Source organism: Triticum aestivum, chromosome 3B (genome assembly GCF_018294505.1).
Source record: "Triticum aestivum cultivar Chinese Spring chromosome 3B, IWGSC CS RefSeq v2.1, whole genome shotgun sequence".
NCBI lineage: Eukaryota > Viridiplantae > Streptophyta > Magnoliopsida > Poales > Poaceae > Triticum > Triticum aestivum.
This window is the reverse complement of record NC_057801.1, coordinates 75,702,826-75,726,617: the sequence shown is the minus strand read 5'-3', so window position 1 is coordinate 75,726,617 and position 23,792 is coordinate 75,702,826. Positions and strand designations below refer to the sequence as shown.

The window sequence follows — 23,792 nt, the reverse complement described above, 5'->3', positions numbered from 1 at the left end:
TTCAAAGGCTTCAAAGACTTTCGCTTGCTGGACAAACAGGAACTGGCTTCGGGAGAGTTAATGTGATGTTGTAAGAATTCTGCAAACGAATGCAAACTATGAGAACCCAGTGATTCTCCCACGGACATGTACCTGTGATAGCATTAGAGATGCGAGGGAAGGGGAAGAGGTCATATGCATTGTCAGAAGATTTTGAAGATAAATCAGTTTGAAGACATTGACCTCATGATGCGAAGACATTCACTTATATGTTGAGAGTTGGTTCCAGATTTGTACGAATCCGTGAATAAGTACAAGTGAGAAATCAAACTAGATATGAAGTTTAAGTGAATAGACTAGGCAGTATGAGATGCAGACAGAATAGATCTAACATTGTGTAGGCAGAAACAACTTTTGGTAAATAGGATGAATCTTTGAAGATCAAAAGGATGGTAAAAATAGAGTTATATTTACCACACGAAGAACTGCTAGATGGTATGAACAGGAGACCGAGCAGTTCAATCCACCATGCCCTAACTTGGCGACGGAGGACACCTACGGCGACAGCGGAGAGGACGATGTCCGCGGCCGGCGAGAGGATGGCGTCGGAGAAGTCGCGGCAGCTAAGCGCTTCGTCGCTGGCGTCGTCGAGAGCTAGCGGTGGCGCTAGGGTTTTGATGAGGTGGAGAGGTGGAAGAAGGTTTTCTTTACCGCAGGGGACATGTATTTATAAGGAAGTGTGCGGCACATCGCAATTACGTAGGTGCCCCTAGCGGTTCACATCTGAGGGGCACGCATGCAACATACTCAGAGTTGTCCCACATTCCAACGCCCGCCGGGCATGTCGGATGGTATTCCGGCTTCTCCGGATTTAGAAAAAAGGATGAGTCATTTAAAACAGACTTAATGTTTGTCTCTGTGTCTTGTGCTGACTAGGACACAGAGAAGATATTCGACAGTTTCAATAGAATGCATATGATTTGGACAGATAGAGTTTGAGATAGAAAGCATAGAGAGATTAGGGTCCGATCACATTCACTTAGTTCAAAAGATTCAACTAGGAAGACATAGCTATAAGTGAATGCTGTAGAGGACAGAACACTAGTATATATATATATATATATATATATATATATCGGAAAGCAATCAAATCATCATAGTGCAGAAAGTCATGAAGACAAATTGAAACTGAAGACAAACCAAATGCAAAGTCATTGCAATATAACGCCTTGAATGAAACACTTCAAACAAGAAAATTTGGTGGTGGCGTTACCCACCGTATAGGAAATATTAGACCCAGACACGGCGCACAATTATCGTGGCGCTCCGAAGTCAAATTCCATGTTAATGTATTCACACTCAGAGTGTAGATCTTCATTGATTGAAGATATACCTTACTTTGTGTGTTGCACATCTAAGTCATCAACATGCATAAGTGTTAGGATGTGTGCCTGATCACAGGACATTTGAGGATTCCAAGATATTTAGCTCACACCGTAACTTGCAAAACCTTTTCTCATCCAAGGGCTTTGTGAAGATATCTGCCAGTTGCTCTTCAGTGTTGACATAAATGATGTTAATATCTTTCTTCATGACATGATCTCTGAGAAAGTGATGATGAATTTCAATGTGCTTTGTCTTCGAGTGCTGGACTGGATTGTTGGCAATCTTGATGGCGCTTTCGTTGTCGCAGAAGAGAGGCACTTGTTTCAGATTGATTCCATAGTCCTTGAGAGTTTGCTTCATCCATAGAAGCTGAGCGCAACAAGATCCAGCAGCAATGTATTCAGATTCAGCAGTTGAGAGTGATACACAGTTCTACTTCTTTGAAGACCAACAGACAAGTGATCGACCCAGAAAGTGACATGTGCCTGATGTAGACTTGCGATCCACCTTGTCACCAGCACAATCAGTATCCGAGAATCCAACCAAATCAAATTTTCAGCCCATTGGATACCATAATCCGAGTGTTGGGGTGTAAGCCAAATATCGAAGAATTCGCTTCACCGCTAAGTGATGCGATTCCTTTGGTGCCACTTGGAATCGAGCACACATGCAAACACTAAGCATAATATCTGGCCTAGATGCACATAGATAAAGCAAGGAACAAATCATGGAGCGGTATACCTTTTGATCGAACTCTTTACCATTGTCGTCGGGACCAAGATGGTGTTTGGCTGGCATAGGCGTCGTGTAACCTTTGCAATCTTCCATTCCAAACTTCTTCAGACAATCTTTGAGGTATTTTTCTTGAGATATGAAGATGCCATTCCTTTGCTGACGAATTTGAAGACCAAGGAAGAATTTCAGCTCACCCATCATAGACATCTGATATTGCTCTTGCATCATGTATCCAAACTCATCACTATACTTCTAGTTGGTGCAGCCGAAGATAATGTCATCCACATATGTTTGGCACACAAACAGTTCACCATCATATGTCTTCGTGAAGAGTGTGGGATCGAGGGATCCAGGTTTGAAGCCTTTGCTCTTCAGGAAGTCTTTGATCGTATCATACCAAGCGCGAGGAGCTTGTTTGAGACCATACAGTGCTTTGTTTAGCTTGTACACCATATCAGGATGTTTTGGATCTTCAAAGCCAGGTGGTTGAGCAACATATACTTCTTCTTCAATCTTGCCATTGAGAAATGCACTCTTCACATCCATTCGATGTAGCAGAATGTTGTGGTGATTAGCGTAGGCTAGCAGTATGCGAATAGCTTCAAGCCTAGCCACAGGAGCAAATGTTTCATCGAAGTCAATTCCTTCTACTTGAATATATCTTTGAGCCACAAGACGTGCTTTGTTTCTGACGACTTGACCATGCTCATCTTGCTTGTTTCGATATATCCATTTTGTTCCAATAATGTTATGCTTGCGAGGGTCAGGACGCTTGACAAGTTCCCAAACATTGTTCAGCTTGAACTGTTGAAGTTCCTCTTGCATCGCTTGTATCCATTCAGGTTCCATAAAGGCTTCAGCAACTTTCTTGGGTTCTGATATTGACACAAATGAAAAGTGCCCACAAAAATTTGCTAACTGTGTTGCTCTTGAGCAAGTAAGTGGACCAGGTGCATTGATGCCATCAATTATCTTCTCAATTTGTACTTCATTTGCAACTGGAGGATGAACTGGACGAAGACTTTGCTCTTGCTGGTCATTGTCATCATTGGGAGGATTGTCTTCAGTTTGAGCATTGTCTTCAGGTTGGTTCGGAGCAGAAATGATAAGTTCCTCTTTAGGTTGTGCTTCAGAAGGCATGATTTCACCAATTCCCATCAGCTTGATAGATTCGTTGGGCGGAGCTTCGTCTAGTGTACTTGGCAGGAGTTCTCTTTGTGAACCATTTGTTTCATCAAATCGCACGTCCACAGTTTCGACGATTTTGTAGAGATAGAGGTTGAAGACTCTGTAGGAGTGCGAGTCCTTTCCGTAGCCAAGCATGAAGCCTTCGTGAGCTTTAGGTGCAAATTTTGACTTGTGATGGGGATCCTTGATCCAGCACCTAGCTCCAAATACTCCGAAGTAGCTGACATTTGGCTTCTTGCCAGTAAGGAGCTTATAGGATGTTTTGTTCAGAAGCTTATGGATGTAAACACGGTTGATGATGTGACATGTTGTATCAATAGCTTCAGGCCAGAACTTTCTTGGTGTCTTGTATTCGTCAAGCATTGTTCGAGCCATCTCAATGAGGGTTTTGTTCTTGCGCTCAACGATGCCATTTTGCTGAGGTGTGTATGGAGCAGAGAACTCATGAGTGATTCCCATTGTATCTAGATAAAGATCAAGTCCGGTGTTCTTGAATTCAGTGCCATTGTCACTTCTGATATGCTTGATCTTCACGCCATAATTGTTCATTGCACGATTGGCGAAGCGTATGAAGACATATTGCACTTCAGTCTTGTAGAGAATTATATGCACCCATGTGTATCTTGAGTAGTGTAAGTGCATCTAGTGCCACCCCTAGTTGGTTTTGGAGTATTGACGACAAAGTTGGTTGAGGGACTAATGCGTTTGTGAGAATTGAAGGATAACGCAGGTAGTGTCCCTCATTGATTCGGTTTACCTACCGGAGATGACCCCTAAAAATGTATGAAGACATTGAATACAATGGTGGTATGAGAAGATATTCATATTGAAGACTATGACTCGAGAAGACATTGCGTGAAGACTTTGAAGCGCGAAGACTGTGTGTTTTCGTTGTTTCCGTTTCTTCTTTGTTGAGTCATAGGAACCACCGTACTGTTAAGTGGGGTCCAAGTGAACTAAGTCAGAGTGACTGAAGTGATGCTCAACCCAAATCCTATGTCTTCAAGCGAAGACAATGAGAGCAAATCTTATCCAGAGCAGGATGAGTCAGCTTTGCTTGTAGCCCAAGTAAAGTTGCCGCGTGTGTTTGAAATCTGACCGTTGGAGCACGTGTCAGTTCCTTAGTGACCCAGGGTCATTTTGGACAAATCAGGTCGGGTTGCCTAGTGGCTATAAATAGCCCACCCCCTACACCATAAATTGGTGGCTGCTCAGAGTTTGTGCACGGCTTTTGTCCTTTGAGAGCAACCCACCTTGAAGCATTTGAGAGAGAGAAATCCTTGCGAGGACAAAGCCCAAACACCCAGAGCCAAAGAGTGTTAGGCATCACTGAAGTCTTTCTGTCTGTGTGACCTGAAGACTTATTACACTTGAGGACTGTGAATCCTCCAGCCGGTTAGGCGTCGCGTTCTGAGCATCCAAGAGTCATTGTGGATTGCCGGTGAACGAAGTCTGTGAAGGTTTGGAAGTCTCCCTTGAAGACTTACCAGAGTGATTGGGCAAGGACTGGCTGTCCTTAGCTCAAGGGGAATAAGGTGAAGACACGATCTTCTGAGTTAAATCTCAGCCTCCCTAACCAGACGTACAGTTGTCACAGCAACGGGAACTGGTCCAACAAATCCTGTGTCTTCAACAAGCAACTGGTTCTAACCCTTCCAACCTTACTTAAGTTTGTCTTCATGAAGTCATTGCTTATCTGTTCATCTGTTTGACTTCATTGCTTGACTACTGTTGTTGATTGGCTTCATACTATCTTCCAACTTGATCCTTACTACCTAACTGCTATTAGTCTTGTATTCTCATATCATTACATACTTGACTATGGCTTGTTTAGGTTGGTTTATCTTCCGCTGCATATCAATTAGGTTGTTTCTGTTGTTTGTCTTTGAAACTATCAAGTTTTGAAGACTTTCATAAAAATCGCCTATTCACCCCCCCCTCTAGTCGATACTAGCACTTTCAAGTAGTCATCAACAATGACGAAGCCATAGAGACAAGCAGTTGTTGTGAGGGTTGAGTAGTGAGTAGGTCCAAATAAGTCCATGTGTAGCAGCTCGAAGGGTTGAGATGTCGTCATGATTGTCTTCGAGTGGTGCTTTGCCCTGGTCATCTTTCCAGCTTCGCAGGCACCACACAAATGATCCTTCTTGAACTTGACACCCTCGATGCCTATGACATGCTTCTTCTTGACGAGTGTGTGTAAGTTCCTCATACCAGCATGCCCCAGCCTCCGATGCCAGAGCCAGCATTCAGAAGCTTTTGCGAGAAGACAGACGGCAAGCTGTGGACCTGCTGAGAAATCTACCATGTATAGATCATCTTTCTGATACCCTTCAAAGACTAGAGACTTGTCAGATTCCATTAGTACAAGACAACGATATTTTCCGAATAGCACAATCATGTTCAAGTCACAAAGCATTGAGACAGACTTTAAGTTGAAACCAAGGGATTCAACAAGCATCACATTATCCATGTGTTGATCCTTTGAGATTGCAACTCTACCTAGACCCAATACCTTGCTTTTACCAGTGTCAGCAAATGTGATGTGACTCTTGTCTGATGGACGTAAGGTTGAGTCCATGAGAAGACTTCGATCACCAGTCATATGATTTGTTCATCCGCTGTCCATAATCCATTCTGAAGCTTTTGGTGTCATACCCTACAGTACAGTTAGGAGGTTGGGCTTCACGAAGAGCGTTGTGAAGCATAAGCATTTGACGTACACAATTATTATCACAGCTTAGATCAAGGTTAGGACACATAGTATGACTAGTAAGTGATTCAGATATGAAATACATAGTAAGATCATTTTATCATGCGTCCCTTTATGTGTTTTGGGTCCCCAACAATAGCATAGGACGCCTTTGATTATAGGCTGGAGACCTTTCCCTGCAAGGAAGGTTTATTCTTCTTCACCACCCACATCTTGAGGGGTGGCTTAGAAGCAATGAGTCTAAGTGCAGCATCTGAGAATTTTGGCTTTGGAGCCCTAGCAAATAGCCTTGCAGGAGCTGAATGATACTCATATGAATAAGCAGAAAAGTTCTTAGTTCTATGAACATAACGGTTTGAAGACACACGCTCATATTCATAAGTCTGAGTATAATTTCCCTACAAAACATTGGCGTTAGGGTGACTCTGGTGAGTCCTGTATCTGTATGATGCCTTTGGGCCATATGAAGCCATAGGTCTGGGGTTTGTCTTCTTCCTTGGTGGTGTCATGATGACATTCACGGGAAGGTTCTCAATGCACTGCTTAGGTACCCAGATCTTCTTCATAGGTGGTCCATTCCTGCAGTTAGTACCAATATACCTGGCAAACACTTCACCATTCTGATTCTTGAATAGCTTATAGTTTGCATCAAAGGATTCATCAATGACAATAGGATTAGCACAGGTAAAGCCAGATAAGGTGGATGGATCTAATGAAGGTTCCTTTGCAGCAACCCATGTGGTTTTGGGATACTGCTCAGGCTTCCAGTAGGAGCCATCAACATTCATTTTCCTCTCGAACCCAACACCCTCTTTCCTAGGGTTTCGGTTCAGAATCTGCTTTTTGAGGACATCGCAAAGTGTCTGATGTCCTTTCAGACTTTTATACATCCCTGTTTCAAGCAATGTCTTCAACCTAGCATTTTCATCAGCAATAGTAGTGGTATCCTCCGCAGAGGGGTTAGTTACCATATCAGTAGTTGAGACAATGCAACATTAGCAGCAGTGGAACATTCAGCAACAGAGGTAGCGTTATCATGCTCAATGCATTTTAGACATGGTGGTTCAAATCCATCCTGAGCGGGACTGATCTGTTGAGCAAGTAACGAATCGCGCTCCTTCTGAAGATCTTCATAATCCACTCTTATCCTTTCAAGATCTTGCTTTCTTTGAAGACATTCAGTAGAAAGCTTCTCGTGATCAGACAGGAGAGCATTATGCTGATCTTGAAGGGTCAGCCAATGCTTTTGACCGATCCATTTCTTCGCCCAACATATCATCGCTCTTACTAAGCATGTCTTGAACCTTTTCCAAGGCTCTTTTTTGTTTAGTGGCAAGGGAAGCAAGTCTGACATAGCTGGGGCCAAATTCATCACCTAATTCATCATCACTAGATTCAGAAAGGTAGCATTCTGTTACCTTAGTACCCTTTGCCATGAGGCATGGTGAAGATGATGACGATTCAGGTGCAAAGGTCATCTCTTTGAGAGACTCCTTGTAATCCTCAAACCAAGGATCATGACGAGTATGATGACCTTCATAGACCTCAAAAAGCCGGTCCCAGATTAGCTTCGCGTGATTGAGGTGCATGACATTCCTGAACTGATTTCGGGACAAACAGGAGCATATGACATCCTTCGCCGTGAGGTTCAGTAGAGTGTACTTGCGAATGTCATCGGCATCCGCCATCTTGCATAGATCAGTAAGACCAATCTCAGTGATGGTCCATAGTTTGCTATCCATAGCCATGAGTCGCTTCTTCATCAAGGCCTTTCACCGAGGATACTCATGACCGTCAAAGGTGGGGCAAGATATGTTCCTCAATCCTGCAGTCGACATAGCTTAAAACTCTAGGTGGTTAAACCGAATCACACAGAACAAGGGAGTACCTCTCTCTAATACCAATTGAAAGTGCTAGTTATCGACTAGAGGGGGTGAATAGGCGATTTTTATGAAAGTATTCAAAACATGGAAATTTTGAAGACAAACAATAGAAATGACCTAATTGATATGCAGCGGAAGATAAACTACAACAAGCAAACCATAGTCAAGTATGCAATGATGTGAAAGTATAGGACTAATAGCAGCTAAGTAGTAACGATCTGGATGGAAGATAGTAGGAAGCCAATCAATGATAGTAGTCAAGTAACGAAGTCAAACAGGTACGACAGATAGGCAATGACTTCACGAAGACAAACTCTAAGTAAAGGAAGGGAGAGGATAGAACTAGTCACTTGTTGAAGACACGGGATTTGTTGGACCAGTTCCAGTTGCTGTGACAACTGTACGTCTGGTTAGGGAGGCTGAGATTCAACTCAGAAGACCGCGTCTTCACCTTATTCCCCTTGAGCTAAGGACACACAGTCCTCGCCCAATCACTGTGGTAAGTCTTCAAGGTAGACTTCCGAACCTTCACAGACTTTGTTCACCGGCAATCCACAATGACTCTTGGATGCTCAAAACGCGACGCCTAACCGGCTGGAGGATTCACAGTCCTCAAGTGTAATAAGTCTTCAGGTCACACAGACAGAAAGACTTCAGTGATGCCTAACACTCTTTGGCTCTGGGTGTTTGGGCTTGGTCCTCGCAAGGATTTCTCTCTCTCAAAGGCTTCGAGATGGGTTGCTCTCAAACGACAAAAGCCGTGCACTAACTCTGAGCAGCCACCAATTTATGGTGTAGGGGGTGGGCTATTTATAGCCACTGGGCAACCCGACCTGATATGTCCAAAATGACCCTGGGTCACTAAGGAACTGACACCTGTTCCAACGGTCAGATTTCAAACACACACGGCAACTTTACTTGGGCTACAAGCAAAGCTGACTCATCCAGCTCTGGATAAGATTTGCTCTCATTGTCTTCGCTCGAAGACATAGGATTTGGGTTGAGCATCACTTCAGTCATTCCGACTATATTCACTTGGACCCCACTTTAACAGTACGGTGGTTCCTATGACTCAACAAAGAAGAAAAAGGAAACAGCGAAACAACACAGTCTTCGCGCTCCAGTCTTCACTCAATGTCTTCTCATGTCATAGTCTTCAATATGAATATCTTCACATACCACCATTGTCGTCAATGTCTTCATACATTTTTAGGGGTCATCTCCTGTAGGTAAACCGAATTAATGAGGGACACTACCTGCGTTATCCTGCAATTCTCACAAACGCATTAGTCCCTCAACCAACTTTGTCATCTATACTCCAAAACCAACTAGGGGTGGCACTAGATGCACTTACAGTTAGAGCAAGATGTCTTCTCAAGAGTCAGTCGGAGAGAGCCGGGTATCTAACCCGGCACCGGAACCAAGGGCAAATAGCGATGCTGACCGCCTTGGGCCAGCAACGGAGGAAGAGATGGAGGCTGACCTGATGAGGGTAGATGCCATGGAAAATCAAGAAGTCACCTCTCGCCTCCGAGCTGGGTTTACGATGGGGGAACTACAGAGCTCAGCTATTCCAAACTGGGTTATCCCTTCCAATGTTAGATTTCTTTCCTGTGAAAATATGAGGAGGAGTGTCTCTTGTTCTCCCGCAGCTATGCAAAACCCTTGGATGCAAGGAGCTTTAGCCTTATAGGAAAGATTCACAAGGAAATAATGGACCTCAAGCAGCAAGTCAATAAGCTCGAGGAGGAGAACCGTATCTTGAGGGGAATCATCGCCAAGAATATTACACCATTACCAAAGAAGGAGACATAATCACATGAGTATGGGCACTCCCCTTGGCAACTGCCAAGCTTGGGGGAGGTGCCCTGGTATCGTATCACCATCACAACTCCTATCTTTACCATTTTTCTTAGTTCGATCCTATTAGTAGTATCTTGATTTAGTAGAATAAAGTCATGGCATGATCTAGTTTTGAGTTTTGCTTTATGATCCTTCTTAGTAATCGAGTCCGTGAGCTATATAATAAAGATTAGTGTTGAGTCAAGGGCTTGATTATTTTGCCATGATCTTGGGTGAATAAAATAATAAAAAGAATCAAAGAGTTCATATTGATCTTATTGAAAGTAATGACTTCACATAGAAAGAGTATGATGATTAAAAGTTGTTGGGAGTTGGCGAATATAGCTTTGGTCATCATTCCAATTAATAGGAAGTAATAAGGAAAGAGAGTTTCACATATAGATATATTATCATTGACATCTTTTATGATTGGGAGCACTCATTAAAATATGACATGCTAAAGAGTTGATGTTGGACAAGGAAGACAACATAATAAGTTATGTTTTCTTATATATGAGATAAAGTATGTTGTCATGGATCCTCTAACATGTTGAGCTTGCCTTTCCCCCTCATGCTAGCCAAATTCTCAGCACCAAGTAGAGATACTACTTGTGCTTCCAAATACCCTTAAACCAGTTTAGCCATGAGAGTCCACCATATCTACCTATGGATTGAGTAAGATCCTTCAAGTAAGTTGTCATCGGTGCAAGCAATAAAAATTGCTCTCTAAATATGCATGACTTATTAGTGCAGAGAAAATAAGCTTTGTACGAACTTGTTGTGGAAGTAATAAAAGCGACGGACTGCATAATAAAGGTCCACATACAAGGGGCAATAAAAAGTGACGTTCTTTTGCATTAAGATTTTGTGCATCAACCCTAAACGCGCATGACAACCTCTGCTTCCCTCTGCGAAGGGCCAATCTTTTATTATTATCCTCTACCTTATGCAAGAGTCACGGTGGTCTTCACCTTTCCTTTTTAATTTTATCCTTTGGCAAGCTCAATGTTGGAAAGAACATGATATATATATCTAATTGGATGTAGGGGAGCATAAATTATTATTGTTGACCTTACCCTTGAGGTAAAAGGTTGTGGGGCAAAACTATAAGCCCCTATCTTTCTCTGTGTCCGATTAAAACTCCGTAACCACAAGTATTGCGTGAGTGTTAGCAATTATGAAGGACTAAGTGATAGTTGAGTATGTGGACTTGCTTTTAAGCTCTGACATAGACACTTTCCGATGTTATGATAAATTCCAATTGCTTCAATGACTGAGGTTATAATTTATTGGTGCTCAATAAGGTTTCTGATTCATACTTTTGCGTTGTGAAAAGATCATCACTTGAACATAAGTAATCATATGACAAAATCTATATATGTTGCTGTTATGGAAATAATCATGATGCCTTCATGCCCGTATTTTATCTTTATCGACGCCTCTACCTCTAAACATGAGGACATATTTATTGTTATCGGCTTTTCGCTTGAGGACAACCGAGGTCTAAGCTTGGGGGAGTTGATACGTCCATTTTGCATCATGCTTTTATATCAATATTTATTGCATTATGGGATGTTATTTCACGTTATGTCACAATACTTATGGCTATTCTCTCTTATTTTACAAGGTTTACATGAAGAGGGAGAATGCCGGGAGCTGGAATTCTGGGCTGGAAAAGGAGCAAATATTGGAGACCTAATTTGCGCAACTCCAAAAGTCCTGAAACTCCACGAAATATCTTAAAATAAATAAAGAAAAATTGTCACCAAAGATGAAGACCAGGGGGCCCCCACCCTGCTCACGAGGGTGGGGGCGCCCCCCCCCCCCCCCGGGGCGCGCCCCCTATCTCGTGGGCCCCCTGGTGGCTCTCCGACGCCCATCTTCTCCTATATGAAGTCTTCCGATGAGAAACAAATAGAAGGCAACCTTTCGGGACGAGACTCCACCGCCACGAGGCGGAACCTTGGCGGAACCAATCTAGGGCTCCGGCAGAGCTGTTCTGCCCGGGACACTTCCCTCCGGGAGGGGGAAATCATTACCATCGTCATCATCAACGCTCCTCTCAGCGGGAGAGGGCAATCTCCATCAACATCTTCACCAGCACCATCTCATCTCCAAACCCTAGTTCATCTCTTGTATCCAATTCTTGTCTCCAAGTCCGGGATTGGTGCTAGTAGGTTGCTAGTAGTGTTGATTACTCCTTGTAGTTGATGCTAGTTGGTTTATTTGATGGAAGATCATATGTTCAGATCCTTTATGCATATTATTACCCCTCTGATTATGAACATGAATATGCTTTGTGAGTAGTTATGTTTGTTCCTGAGGACAAGGGAGAAGTCTTGCTATTAGTAGTCATGTGAATTTGGTATTCGTTCGATATTTTGATAAGATGTATGTTGTCTAGCCTCTAGTGGTGTTATGTGAACGTCGACTACATAACACTTCACCATTATTTGGGCCTAGAGGAAGGCATTGGGAAGTAATAAGTAGATGATGGGTTGCTAGAGTGACAGAAGCTTAAACCCTAGTTTATGTGTTGCTTCGTAATGGGCTGATTTGGATCCATATGTTTCATGCTCTGGTTAGGTTTACCTTAATACTTTTGTTGTAGTTGCGGATGCTTGCAATAGAGGTTAATCATAAGTGGGATGCTTGTTCAAGTAAGAACAGCACCCAAGCACCGGTCCACCCACATATCAAATTATCAAAGTACCGAACGCGAATCATATGAGCCTGATGAAAACTAGCTTGACGATATTCCCATGTGTCCTCGGGAGCGCTTTTCCTATTATAAGAGTTTGTCCAGGCTTGTACTTTGCTACAAAAAGGATTGGGCCACCTTGCTGCACTTTATTTACTTTTGTTACTTGTTGCTCGTTACAATTTATCTTATCACAAAATTATCTGTTACCACTTATTTCAGTACTTGCAGAGAATACCTTGCTGAAAACCGCTTATCATTTCCTTCTGCTCCTCGTTGGGTTCAACACTCTTACTTATCGAAAGGACTACGATAGATCCCCTATACTTGTGGGTCATCACTTGTCAGGCCGAAGCCGGAGCCCGGCCTCCCCGTGGAGTACGAAGCCATAGCCCGGTGCGGCTTCTCCGATGAGGAGGCCCTAAAGTGGGCGCGGGACAACTACCTCCGTGACGAGATAGTCCGGCAGCTACGAGCCCTGGAGGAGATAGCCGCCCGCAGGCGTGGGCGTGAGGACGAGCACGGCGTGGTGATCCTCGACAGCGACGAGGACGAGGACGCCCCCCGATCGTCCAGCCCACCGCGCCAACCTGGGGAGGGATGCAGCAGGGACGGCGACCACGGAGGAGGCAACGACGACGACGGTGACGGCGACAGCGACGGCGACTACACACAGTTCTACACGCGCCTCGGCATGTAGAGCTTCTAGGGCTGCGGGCGGCAAGGAGCGGAAAGGCGACGACGGGCCTAGTAGCGTTTTCTTGTGTAAAATATTTTAAATATGTATGAACTCGCCGAAGTTTGGTTGAATTTAGCCGTGTTTTAAACGAACTTGCTGAATGTTTTCTTTTTAAAAAAATAATTAGACGCGCCTCGGGCGGCCCTAGGGCTGGCGACTGGGGGCCAACTCGCCCCCAGGCCGGTTTTTTGCGCCAGTCGCCCCCGGGCGGCGATTTTAGACGCCTTCTGGGGGGCCAACGGCTGGAGATGTCTCACTCATTGAGGTGGGCAGCCAATAGAAGGAGAGCACATGGCCCCACTATTATCCAAACAGGACACACTCACACATCCATGGCAGTATATAAGCAGGCACTGCTTAGGCCAACTCCACCGCGCGACCCTAAATGGACGTCCGTTTTCTCTGGATTCTGTCCGTTTGGGTAGGGTAATGGGGTCATGTCCGGGCCTGTCCAGTGATGCGGTGGCCGTGCGCCCAGCGTGCGGCCGCATCCTTTTGCCCCATCCCGTCCACCAGGGCCTAAAATGCCCATATTTTCATATAAAAACAAGTTTGCAGGTCCAAATATTAATTGTTTGAAAATTAAAATAGTTTTACAACCCAATCAAAATTGTCTCTAATAAAGATAGTTTTACAACCAAATCAAAATTGTCTTGAATGAACATAAAATGAACCAATACATCTATCGGTTGCCAATATGCTCCTACATGTGCTCAACCAAGTCATTTTGAAGAGCCTTACGAGTGTGCCAATCACGCAGCTCACGATGGAAGTAGACAAACTGATCAAACGTGGCTGGTTCTTGGTGCAGGGGCTCAACATTGTCACCTTGAAAATCAAATCCTTGGTCGAAGATACTGTCATCACGCTCGTCCTCGACGATCATGTTGAAGGAAATATGCCCTAGAGGCAATAATAAAGTTATTATTTATTTCCTTATTTCATGATAAATGTTTATTATTCATGCTAGAATTGTATTAACTGGAAACATAATACATGTGTGAATACATAGACAAACATAGTGTCATTAGTATGCCTCTACTTGACTAGCTCGTGAATCAAAGATGGTTAACTTTCCTAACCATAGACATGAGTTGTCATTTGATTAACGGGATCACATCATTAGAAGAATGATGTGATTGACCTGACCCATTCCGTTAGCTTAGCACTTGATCGTTTAGTATGTTGCTATTGCTTTCTTCATGACTTATACATGTTCCTATGACTATGAGATTATGCAACTCCCGTTTACCAGAGGAACACTTTGTGTGCTACCAAACTTCACAACGTAACTGGGTGATTATAAAGGAGCTCTACAGGTGTCTCCGAAGGTACATGTTGTGTTGGCATATTTCGAGATTAGGATTTGTCACTCCGATTGTCGGAGAGGTATCTCTGGGCCCTCTCGGTAATGCACATCACTATAAGCCTTGCAAGCAATGTAGCTAATGAGTTAGTTACAGAATGATGCATTATGTAACGAGTAAAGAGACTTGCCGGTAACGGGATTGAACTAGGTATTGAGATACCGACGATCGAATCTCGGGCAAGTAACATACCGATGACAAAGGGAACAACGTATGTTGTTATGAGGTTTGACCGATAAAGATCTTCGTAGAATATGTGGGAGCCAATATGGGCATCCAGGTCCCGCTATTGGTTATTGACCGGAAACTTGTCTCGGTCATGTCTACATAGTTCTCGAACCCGTAGGGTCCGCACGCTTAACGTTTCGTTGACGATATAGTATTATATGAGTTATGTATGTTGGTAACCGAAGTTGTTTGGAGTCCCAGATGAGATCATCGACATGACGAGGAACTCCGGAATGGTCCGGAGATAAAGTTTGATATATGGGATAATAGTGTTTGATCTCCGGAAGGGTTCCGGAATTCACCGGAAGGGGTTCCAGATGTTTCCCAAAATGTTTGGGTACGAGAACATGTTATTTGGGCCAAAGGGGAAAGCCCACAGGGTTTTTGGAAAGCGCAAAAGGAAGTTTTACGGAGTCCAGGGGCCAGACGCCAGGGTCCCTGGCGTCTGGGTCCAGACGCCGGGAACCCTGGCGTCTCGCCCTGGAGTCCGAGAAGGACTCTTGCGTTTCGGGTGAAACCGACTTTGTGGAGGCTTTTACTCCAAGTTTCGACCCCAAGGCTCAACATATAAATAGAGGGGCAGGGCTAGCACCAAAGACACATCAAGAAACACCAAGCCGTGCGTCGGCAACCCCGTCCCCTCTAGTTTATCCTCCGTCATAGTTTCCGTAGTGCTTAGGCGAAGCCCTGCGAAGATTGTCTTCACCAACACCGTCACCACGCCGTCGTGCTGCCGGAACTCATCTACTACTTCGCCCGTCTTGCTGGATCGAGAAGGCGAGGACGTCATCGAGCTGAACGTGTGCAGAACTCGGAGGTGCCGTGTGTTCGGTACTTGGATCGGTCGGATCGTGAAGACATACGACTACATCAACCGCATTGATAAATGCTTCCACTTAGCGATCTTCAAGGGTATGAAGATACAATCCCCCTCTCGTTGCTATGCATCACCATGATCTTGCGTGTGCGTAGGAATTTTATTGAAATTACTACGTTCCCCAACACATGTTGTGCATGATCACACAAGCAGTCATCACCTCCCAAAGAATCCTTTCATCCCATGACAGTGCAAGGTATCGAACGATGCCCCATCGGGATTGAAGCACACCAAAAGCACATTCCACATCCTTTCTAGCACTCTCTTGCATTTGGGCAAATCTCTTTCTCTTCTCACCTTGGGGCTTGGAGATTGTCTTCACAAAAGTTGACCACTGAGGATATATACCATCAGCTAGATAGTATCCTTTGTTGTACTGGTGGCCGTTGATCTCAAAGTTGACAGGTGGGGAGCGGCCTTCTGCAAGCCTCGCGAAGACTGGAGAACGTTGCAGCACGTTGATATCATTGTGAGAACCTGCCATGCCGAAGAAAGAATGCCATATCCAAAGATCCTGCGATGCCACCGCTTCTAATATGACAGTGCACTCGCCGACATGCCCCTTGTACTGTCCCTACCAAGCAAATGGACAATTTTTCCACTCCCAGTGCATACAATCTATGATGCCAAGCATGCCTGGAAAGCCTCTAGCTGTGTTGGTCGCCAACAATCTCTCTGTATCAACGACAGTTGGCTGCCTCAAGTACTCTGGGCCAAACACCTCGATCACAGCCTGGCAGAACTTGTACATTGACATCAGACATGTTGTCTCGCTCATACGCACGTACTCATCCACCAGATCGCCTGGAATTCCATACGCAAGCATGTGGACGGCCGTGATGCATTTCTGGTAAGAGGAGAACCCAAGCTTGCCAAGGGCATCCGCCTTGCACTAGAAATACGGGTCATGAGCAACCACTCCCTCTCGGATACGACTAAACACATGCCTTGCCATTCAAAACGGGGACGGAATTTATCCGGCTTGAAGAGCGGTTTGTCGAAAAAGTAATCGGCATAGAGCAGGGCATGGCCTCTCTCTCTGTTGCGGTTCAGGTTGGGAGCACGGCCAGGGACTGACCCCCTGTACCGAGGAAGCTGCCGTTGAATGTGGTCGTGAACGACCAATGCAGCCACCACAAGATCTTCATCATCCGATGACGAATCGTCTGATGAACAAAGGAAGTGATGGAAGAAAAACTCAACTCCACTGTCCATACCTTTGTGGGTAAAATGTCGAACACATTGCGGTCGTGGTGGCGAAGAGGCCGCGATGATCACCTCGACGCAGCAGGGGTGGTTGCCGGACGGCTACTGGCCGCTCTGGAGCCGTCTGAAGCTGCCGCGGCCGCCGTGGTACGTCGGCGACGGTCGTGTCTCCTCTGCCACTGGCAAAGACGGCGACGGCCAAACTTCCTTCGATCGACGGCCAAAACTACGGCGAAAGCGCGGGCGTGGTGGCGGCCATGTCTACACGTGGTTTGGTATGGACGGCCGAGGGCTGCGCGGTGAGGAGGCGGCCAGAGAATAGCGGCGGCGCCGGCGGCAGGGCGGGGCGGGAGAGACAGGGTCGAAGCGTTGGGAGGGGGGACTGCTAGTGCCCCGACAGGCGGGCCACGGGGGAGGGGGGGACAAGGTCGTGCGCAGGGCCGGTCCTGAGATTTCAGGGGCCCGGGGCGAAAATACAATCGGGGGCCCTTTATATATCCAAAATTATAATCATTATGTGCATGTTTAGATAAAATTTAAGCATGAATTGTTGTTAATTCCAGGTTCCTTATATTCATTCAAAATTATAAAAAATTATCATGGAGTGCAAAACTAGCTGGTCGACTTAGTTCCAGGTTCTAATTAGATATTATTATTATTATTATTATTATTATTATTATTATTATTATTATTATTATTATTATTATTATTATTATTATTATTATTATTATTATTATTATTATTATTATTATTTCTCACTTTTGCTAAGATTTTGACAAGGAAGTTTCATTCATTGTATATTTCATAGTTTGGCTCACAAAAACTAATTTGAACTGCTCTTGGTGGCACGCGGGTAGAATAGCTTCATAATTTGCAACACTAAAAATTAATTTTGCCACCTAATCATATTGAATCGACCATGAATCCTCCAACTAATTTCAGCTTGCCTATTACTCCCTCCATTCCACAATGTAGTGCTTCCTCTATCCCCGTGCTTCAACTTTGACCGTAAATTTAACTACCAAGACCGATTGCGGCGGGAGCAAAAATTATTTCAGTGAATTCGTATTCGAAAGAAGTTTTTAATTATGTAACTTTTTCTCCCGCCGCAATCGGTCTTGTTCGTTAAATTTGTGGTCAAAGTTCGACCTCGGAAAGCGCGGGCGCACTATATTTTGGAATTGAGGGAGTATCATTATCCCATGGATTCTAGACATCTTCTCCCCTCATCTTTCATCGATCTCCAACATGACCAGATTAATTAATCCAAAGGATTGCATTAAAAAGATTAGTCAGAAGGACAACGACGTCCTACTCCTCTCCGCTAATTCACTTGATCTAATAACTCTGTCACCAACTAGTCACATATCAATCTAGCTAGCTCCGTTGGATGATGCATCAGGAAGATGCTAACCTGATCTTTAAAACTGCCTGCCAGGGCCGGTGGTGTTGTTACTCCTCTCCAGGGCGATGAACATGAAATTACTCCATCCGCCATTGGATGAGAAATCATCGGGGGAGGACTCCGCGGGAGGAGGCTGTGTCGGCGACGGGTTCGCTCTAGGGCTTGCGGGATATGTCGCTAGGTCGATCGCTCATGTCGTTATGCGCGGACCTGCGCGAGGGAAACTCCACCAATTTAGCTAATCACTGATTTACTTGCCCACAGCCAATGTTCACTATTGCACCAAAATTAGCCGAGAGCACACGGGCTGGATACAGAGAGCACACCATACGTGGGGGCCCCCCTGATTTTGGGGGCCCGGGGCGGCCGCCCCCCTGCCCCCCCATCCGGGCCGGGCCTAGTCGTGCGTCGCGGCCGTCCGCGCGTCTCCGTTTCACCCCAAACCGAGCGCAACTTTGGACCGGGGATGGGTCGAAAACGGATAGATTCCGGACATTTGTCCGTTTAAGGCCGCGCGTTGGGCCGCGCTATTCGTTCGTTTTACTCTAAACGGACGCACGGGACAAGATGGGTCGCGCGGCGGAGTTGGCCTTAGCCTGATCGTCGGAGCTAACTACAAAAAGCACCACAACCTCGTATTCAGATTTCTAGATAGACAGGATCAGATTAACCAGAAGATGATGCAGGCTGCCGTTGCTTTGTCGGCCGTGCTTCCTGTCGCCGTAAGGGGCAGGCCGGCGGCGAGGAGGAGTAGCGCCACCGTTGCCGGCGGCGGCAGGAGGATTGTGGGTGTTGGCGTCCGTGCGTCGGCCGCGGCGGCGCCGGAGGCGGACTACAGCTCCAACGTCTCGTAGTACGTTCTCTCTCACTCCCTCCTCCTTGGTTAGTTAAGCTTGAGCCGAACCGATCATCATCTGCCATCTGGTGGTTGCCATATCGTGTGGCCAATGCGGGGTGCAGGGTGTTCCCCATGGAGGCCTGCGACCTGGTCGGCGGCGAGGCCTGCGACGCGCAGATGTACCCGGAGATAAAGCTCGGCGCCGGCACCGGCGGCCCGGCTGCCGCGGCGAGGGCGCCGGAGGTGGAGAGGGAGTACCTAGCCTACGACGAGCCAAAAACGTAACCCTGCCTTCACAATCATATTATCTGGAGCACTTCACCTGTCAGGATGTCACTATAACGGGAAACTGTGTGTGGATGGATGGATGCAGGGTGTTCCCGGACGAGGCGTGCGACGACCTTGGCGGCGAGTTCTGCGAGGCGCCCTACCAAACCACCAAGTAGCTAGCTAGTAGCAGGAGTACATCCATCAAGTTGCACTGCTTCTTAGCAGGGATCTATCGATGTATCATGTGAATAATAAGGAAAAACATGCTGCTACGCTATCTGTACTGTATTGCACATAAACGAAATGCAGTCATCAACCAAAAACATAAAAAAAAATTAGCATCAGTACAGACACAAGCGCTCATATACACGCGCATACACTCACCCCTATGAACGCACGCACGCACACTCTACCCCTATGAGCACCTCCGATAAACGAAATGTAGTCATCAACCAAAAACATAAAAAAAAATTAGCATCAGTACAGACACAAGCGCTCATATACACGCGCATACACTCACCCCTATGAACGCACGCACGCACACCCTACCCCTATGAGCACCTCCGATAGACGAAATGCAGTCATCAACCAAAAACATAATTTTTTGAGCATCAGTACAGACACAAACGCTCATATACACGCGCATACACTCACCCCTATGAACGCACGCACGCACACCCTATCCCTATGAGCACCTCCGAGAGACTGAGCCGGCATATCTTCTTGAAATTTACGAAGTCACCGTAGGCGCCTCGTCGTCAACGGGAACGTCTCCTCCCACTGAGGGCAATAAATCCAGGAATAATGCGAGCACCAGGATTTGAACCCTGGTGGGTTGGGGATACCACTGCCCACCTAACCAACTCAACCACAGGTTGATTCGCAACAAAAACATAATTTTATTTGCAGAAAACCGTTAAAAAAATTAAAGGTGAGATAGTTGAGGCGGTTTTCAGTTAAAAAAAGGATAAAATTTTCCTTAGAAAAAAAGAAGAGAAGAGATAATAATCCCGGTCGATCGAGTCCGCTTCCGACCCAACTACGATCGGCCCGTCCGTCCTATTCTACCTACAAATACGCTGGCGATCGATCAATCAATCAAGCAATTCCGATCAATCCTGCAGTAAGAAAAAACAAATGATGGCGGCTGACTTGGACCTGGACGACGTGATCCAGCGCCTCCTGGACGCGGAGGCTCCCCTGAGCTTGCCGTCCGCCGCCCCGCCGCTGAAAGGCGAGGAGATCCGGCACCTCTGCGCGGCCGCCAAGGAGCTCCTCCTCAAGCAGCCGACGCTCCTCGAGCTCTCCGCCCCCATCAACATCTGCGGCGACACCCACGGCCAGTACCCCGACCTCCTCCGCCTCTTCCGTGAGACCGGGGCGCCCTCCGCCGCCAACCGCTACCTCTTCCTCGGCGACTACGTCGACCGGGGCACGCAGAGCATCGAGACCATCTGCCTCCTCCTCGCCTACAAGGCTACAAGCTCAAGTACCCGGACGCCTTCTTCCTCCTCCGCGGCAACCACGAGTGCGCCGCCGTCAACAAGCAGTACGGCTTCTACTCCGAGTGCGCCTCCCGCGGCCGCCGCATAGTCAGGCTCTGGGAGGAACTCAACGCCGTCTTCGCCTGCCTCCCGCTGGCGGCGCTCGTCGGCTGCGATAGTAAAAAGAACAAGAAGAAGAAGATCCTGTGCGTGCACGGCGGGCTCTCGCCGGAGCTCGAGAGCCCGGACCAGATCCGCCAGATCAAGCGCCCGCTGGCCGACGTCCCCGAGTCCGGCCTCGTGTGCGACCTGCTGTGGTCGGACCCCGCCGCGGACGGCGACGACTGGGGGTGGGGGGACCCGCGCAGGAGCACGTCCTTCACCTTCGGCGCCGACGTGGTGGAGGAGTTCTGCGAGAGGCACGGGCTGGCAATGGTGTGCAGGGCGCACGAGATGAAGGATGCCGGGTACGACCAAGAGTTCGCCGGCGGGAAGCTTGTGACCGTGTTCTCTGCGCCCAACTACTGCGGCAAGTGTGGCAACGACGGCGCCGTCATGACCGTGGCCGGTGACCTCGCCTGCTCTTTCCGCGTCTTCCACCCTGATGCTACTGCTGCCACTCCTCCTCCGGCTCCTATTTATCTTCTTTAGTCCTACATACATAATTCATGTTAGTTTCTGACGCCTTGCCCTGTACTGTAGTCTCCGGCTCGTCGTGTCTTCGTTTAATTAAGAGTGGATTTCAGTTTTCGAATGTAATGCAGGTTTTTATCCCGTTTAGCGAAGTTTTACTAGATTTTTTTTTTAGAACCGCCCTTCAGGCCTTTATTCAATAATAAGACGGTTTACATCCGATTGCACTAGGGCAGTTAGAGACTCAGGGACAACATCAAAAGAAATTACAGATGATGTGCTAGCTATACTCTCTCTGGCGCACCAGTGAGCTACATTATTGGCATCTCTACTAACATGATTAAGTCTGAAACCCTGAAAGTGTTGGAGATATGATCTAATCTCGCTGATAATTGGGCTCCCAGCCGATCTGCACTCCGTTGCCATGAACTCCTCTACAACAGTTTTGCAGTCCGTCTCGACGGTCACCCACGTCCAGCCCTTCTCCATAGCCAGACGCACAGCCTCCCTGACAGCTAACAATTCAGCGCAATACGGATCAGTCACCCCAGGTAGCTTGCGGCCCCCGGCTAGCATGAGATCTCCTTCATGACCCCGGGATACCCATCCGATCGCTGCGCAAACACCATGCACATCCACCGCGGCATCCGTATTAATTTTGCACCATCCTTCTTCCGGTGGTTTCTATCTCTCTTTCGGAAGACCTCTCTTCTCACCAGCATCCGAAGGGATGTACAAAGCCTGAATGAGTTCCTTAACCAGGACCATCGACCTTCCGGGTTGGTATTTGATCTCCTCATGAGTGTATTTATTCCTGCTTGACCAAATTGTCCACATGACTGATATAACAATGGTCGCCCTGTCCCTTCCAATCAAGCTAGAATCGAGCAAGTCCCTGGACCACGTGGCTGGGTGGAGCCATGGTAACTTGAGCTCAAAGAAATCTTCTGCCTCCCTCCAAAATAGTTTTGCATGATCGCATGTAACCAGAGAGTGAAACAGTGACTCTTCATGGTTGCCGCACATTTGACAAGTGTGATCTTCCCCTATGTGTCGTCGGCATAGCTCTTCCTTCGCCGGCAGGAACCCTTTGAGGACCCGCCACCAGAAGATTCGTATCTTTGGCTGCACCTTCAAGCGCCAAAGTGATTTCCATACCTCCTCCCCCTGGGAGGAACTGCCAACCTGATTCAACTCATTTTCCCGGGCCTCCAACAGCATCCGGTACGCTGAACGAACCGTAAACAAACCGGACCTCTCATAACCCCATGCCCAAAAATCTGTTACCGCTACCCGCGGTCTCGGCATGTTGAGGATAGCTTGTGCATCCGGGGCAATGAAAGTTCTCTCAATAATCTCCTCATTCCACTCACCATCTTCCTTCATCAAGTCCGATACAAGGTGTATGGGATCACTTCCCATATTACATACTGGTTTGAAAGTGTTGCTTCCTTGTATCCAATTGTGTCATGTCATACTTCCGTAGTAGTTCCATCGCCAATTCTTCGGATCAAACCTTTCTTGAGCACCTCCCTACCAGTGATTATCGCCTTCCATGTAGTGGAAGCGCTGGCGGAGCAACCTGCCTGCAAGAAATCTCCATCTGGGTAGTACCTACCCTTAAGAACACGCGCGCATAGGCTATCTGGCTTGTCCAGCAGCCGCCACGCCTGTTTTGCGAGCATTGCATCATTGAACAGCTCCAAATCCCGGAAACCCAAGCCTCCTTTGGATTTAGAAACAGCCATCTTCTCCCACGATTGCCAGTGCATTTTCCTCTTGTCAAGAGATTCATCCCACCAAAACTTTGACATCACTGTCGTTACTTTTTGGCATAAGCCTTTATTGAGAGTGATCCGTGGTCTCGACCATTAAACCCGTTTGTGCGATCGAAAAAAACTAGGAGGAAACACTGGTATGGGGCATATTATAAGGGGTAAAAATTAGCAAAACTTTGGTGAAATTAGGAAGTCCGGGTGTGGCCTAATTTGACCCTTTAACCGTATCCCTTATAACGTAGATCAACATAACAAGTTCATACAACCATGTAACTTAGATCAACACAACGTCGATAAACGCATATCTGTTCATTTCACACAACCAGACATAGTAAGTTATAATCACATAACAAGTTCATATACATAACACTAGGATATGCTAACCAGTTCATACGAGTACGATCTAGGACTAGAAACATATACACAAATCAAACATCAATGCTTCGCGCCCTTCCCCTTGTCATCTCCGGAGCGACGTTAGTATGTGCCGAAATATGCGCAGTCATCAGCATCCGCTGCGCGCGCAGGGGGTGGGGTGGG

The 23,792-nt window shown here is 46.5% G+C and overlaps 1 protein-coding gene and 1 pseudogene across 1 annotated transcript; both read left to right on the top strand.

The window, feature by feature from the left end:
- Positions 1 to 18,914: 18,914 nt before the first annotated feature.
- On the top strand, positions 18,915 to 19,533 carry LOC123064849 (light-regulated protein, chloroplastic-like). The gene is made up of 3 exons (XM_044488254.1): positions 18,915 to 19,099; positions 19,210 to 19,368; positions 19,461 to 19,533. The coding sequence occupies exons 1-3, from the start codon at positions 18,927 to 18,929 to the stop codon at positions 19,531 to 19,533; spliced, it is 405 nt and encodes a 134-aa protein (XP_044344189.1). The 5' UTR covers positions 18,915 to 18,926.
- Positions 19,534 to 20,473: 940 nt separating this feature from the next.
- Positions 20,474 to 21,650, top strand: LOC123068690 (serine/threonine-protein phosphatase alpha-3 isoform-like; annotated as a pseudogene).
- The last annotated feature ends 2,142 nt before the right edge of the window (positions 21,651 to 23,792 follow it).